At 34.3% G+C, this 2,725-nt stretch overlaps 1 protein-coding gene across 1 annotated transcript; it reads left to right on the forward strand.

Moving 5' to 3' along the window:
- Positions 1-268: 268 nt before the first annotated feature.
- LOC112466361 (putative nuclease HARBI1) lies at positions 269-2,720 on the forward strand (the record flags this gene model as incomplete). The annotated part of the gene is made up of 6 exons (XM_025034424.1): positions 269-409; positions 596-656; positions 744-944; positions 1,718-1,972; positions 2,041-2,256; positions 2,338-2,720. Coding segments are annotated over exons 1-6 (1,257 nt in total), but the record flags the coding sequence as incomplete, so codon positions are not given.
- Positions 2,721-2,725: the final 5 nt, after the last annotated feature.

The raw sequence follows: 2,725 nt of genomic DNA on the forward strand, positions 1-2,725 counted from the left end.
AACTGGTAAAGATAATTTAGATAAACTAGCCCACAGCAACATCGTATATAAAATTCCGTGTAGAGATTGCGAAGTAACTTATGTGGGCCAAAGTAAAAGACAACTACAAACCAGAGTCAAAGAACATAGATTGGACATTAAAAAGAACATTGGTCACCCCGTCTCTACCCTTATAAAAAAGTACCATTGGCCAATGCTTTTTCGCCAATGGTACATTTTTATAAGGGTAGGCTCGCCCTGAACCTCCCTCTGTCGTTCGTTCCAGGAGATGACGTTGGTGCCGCCAACTCCTGGCACCGTCACCCTGGAACGACACCGACCTTATAGGCGTGTTCTGAGAATGGTCCTGAGCCTCTCCATATATGCTCTGCTCCAGGAGAAGACGTTGGTGCCGCCAACTACTGGCACCGTTACTTTTTGATGACGCCGACCTTATAGGCGTGTTCATAGGGTCCTTCTGAACGTGTCTATAGGTTTGTTCTTTTTAGCTGAACTAGTTCTACACTAGAACTGCACTGAACTGGTGAGGACAGCGCAGAATTGTACTGGTGCAAGCGTACAGAGAGGAATAAAAAGAACGCTACAATAACCACAGTGCAGTGACCAAAATGGCAGCTCACCGCCAGTAGAACCGATGTTAGATGAACATGATGATGGTAATTTAAAATTAATTGTTACAAAACTTGTAACTAATCATATAAAAAAGTGCCAGAAAAATTTAATCTATTCTAATGTCATTTTAGATTATAACAAACTGCAAATATTTTATGCAATTTTTGGAGCAATCCAAAGAATAGAGCATGTGAGGATAAATAATTATGTAGAAAACATAGTCCGAAATTATGATAATATCGATTTTATCATGCACTTTCGACTATCGAGAGAAAAAACATTTCAACTCATTAATCAATTCAGAGTATCTGAAATATTTATGTCTTTACAAGGTATGTATCATTGTATGTATTTGTATATACAGGGTGTATGACAAGAAGTGTAATATATGCAATATTATGTTCAAATTCCGAGATTCACGGGAATTACTGGAGAACGAAGGGAAAGCTAGCTAGGGATGGGGGTACGAGAGGACGCAAAGGTGATAATGTCAACAATCAACAAATAAAAGTCTTTATTGTCTCGCGTTAATTTGAACAGTATCTGTACTGTTATCTGGATTGAAATATTTTTCAAGAATTTTCCTTAGGAACCCTTTGACATACGGCAGTGCCAAACTTGTGGACTTTATTCTATTTAATTTTTTATGTCTGAGAGGGTATGTCTCACGATTTGATCCCTTCTTATCCCCAAGATAATTTTATTAGAAAAAGTTCTTATGAAAAGTTCTTACAAAAGATTTTTACGAAAGAAAGAAATCGTGGAGTCCACAAGACGTAACAACAATATACATTTAGATTAGGTCATTCTTAACAGAAGTCCTTTACTAAATAATAACGTAAAATTTCGAGTTATTAATTGAAAATTTATGTTAGTGGTTTTTTTTTAGTAATTCTAATATTTTTATTATTTATATTTATTTATATTATTTATAATTTTTATTATTTATATGTTATTATTTGCAAAATGGTAAAGAACTATTTGGTTCAGAATGATCTAGTCTACATGTATATCACACTTCTTCTGTATAATATATGTATGTGTATATATAATGACAAAAACATGTTATTTTTAACAGTAAAAAATTAACATTAAATTTTTTCAGATGCAGGACGTGTTAAAATAACAGCAGAAAAACATATATTATGTTACCTATGGTTTGTAGGGCATCAAAGTGCATCTTATCGTGATGTAGCTGATCGTTTTGGAGTGACAATAAGCGCTTTGTACAATATCATAACTCGAGTAACTGATTATATAATGTTACTAGCACCTAATATTATTAAATATCCAACGTTAGTTGAAAAAGAAGAAACTGAAACATTTTATAGAGAAAGAAAGGGATTTCCTGGTATAATTGGTAATGTAATCATGTTTATATTCATGCATGTGATATGTTTCAGTCACACACTAATTCTTTTTTTTCAGGTGCTATTGATGGTTCACACATAAGGATAGATAAGCCACTCGAAGATCCTGATTCATATGTTAACCGAAAGCAATATTTCTCTCTACATGTTCAAGGTACAGTGGACCATAAAATGAAATTTATGGATGTTTTTATAGGATATCCTGGTTCTGTTCACGATGCAAGAGTGTTTAGAAATTCCTATTTGCGTAATGATCTACGTGAGTTGTGTGCAGGTTAGTTGAACAGTACAAATAATAATAGTCAAAGACTAATAAAAAATAATTAATGTTTTAATATCATTAATCTTTCTTTAGATAATTACTTTTTGCTGGGAGATAGCGCATATCCATGTTTAAAGGAATTGATTGTCCCATATCGAGATAATGGGCATCTGACACGTGCGCAGAGGCATTTTAATCGAAAACTGAGTTCCTGTCGCGTAATTATTGAAAATGCATTTGGGTGCCTCAAGCAACGGTTTCGTCAGCTCTATCATTTTAAATTACGCGATATAATACGTATGGTACGCGTAATACATGCGTGTTGCATACTTCATAATATAGCAAATGAGCAAGATTTGCAATATCTTGAACCAGCTATAGATGATGAATATCCCGACAGAGAAGCACAAAACTTAAATATTAATATTGATGAAGCAGCACCCGCAGCACGAGAAAATGAAACTGGCGTACACATTCGAGA

This window comes from Temnothorax curvispinosus, unplaced genomic scaffold (assembly GCF_003070985.1).
Source record: "Temnothorax curvispinosus isolate PA1 unplaced genomic scaffold, ASM307098v1 QBEX01016077.1, whole genome shotgun sequence".
Taxonomy (NCBI): Eukaryota; Metazoa; Arthropoda; class Insecta; order Hymenoptera; family Formicidae; genus Temnothorax; species Temnothorax curvispinosus.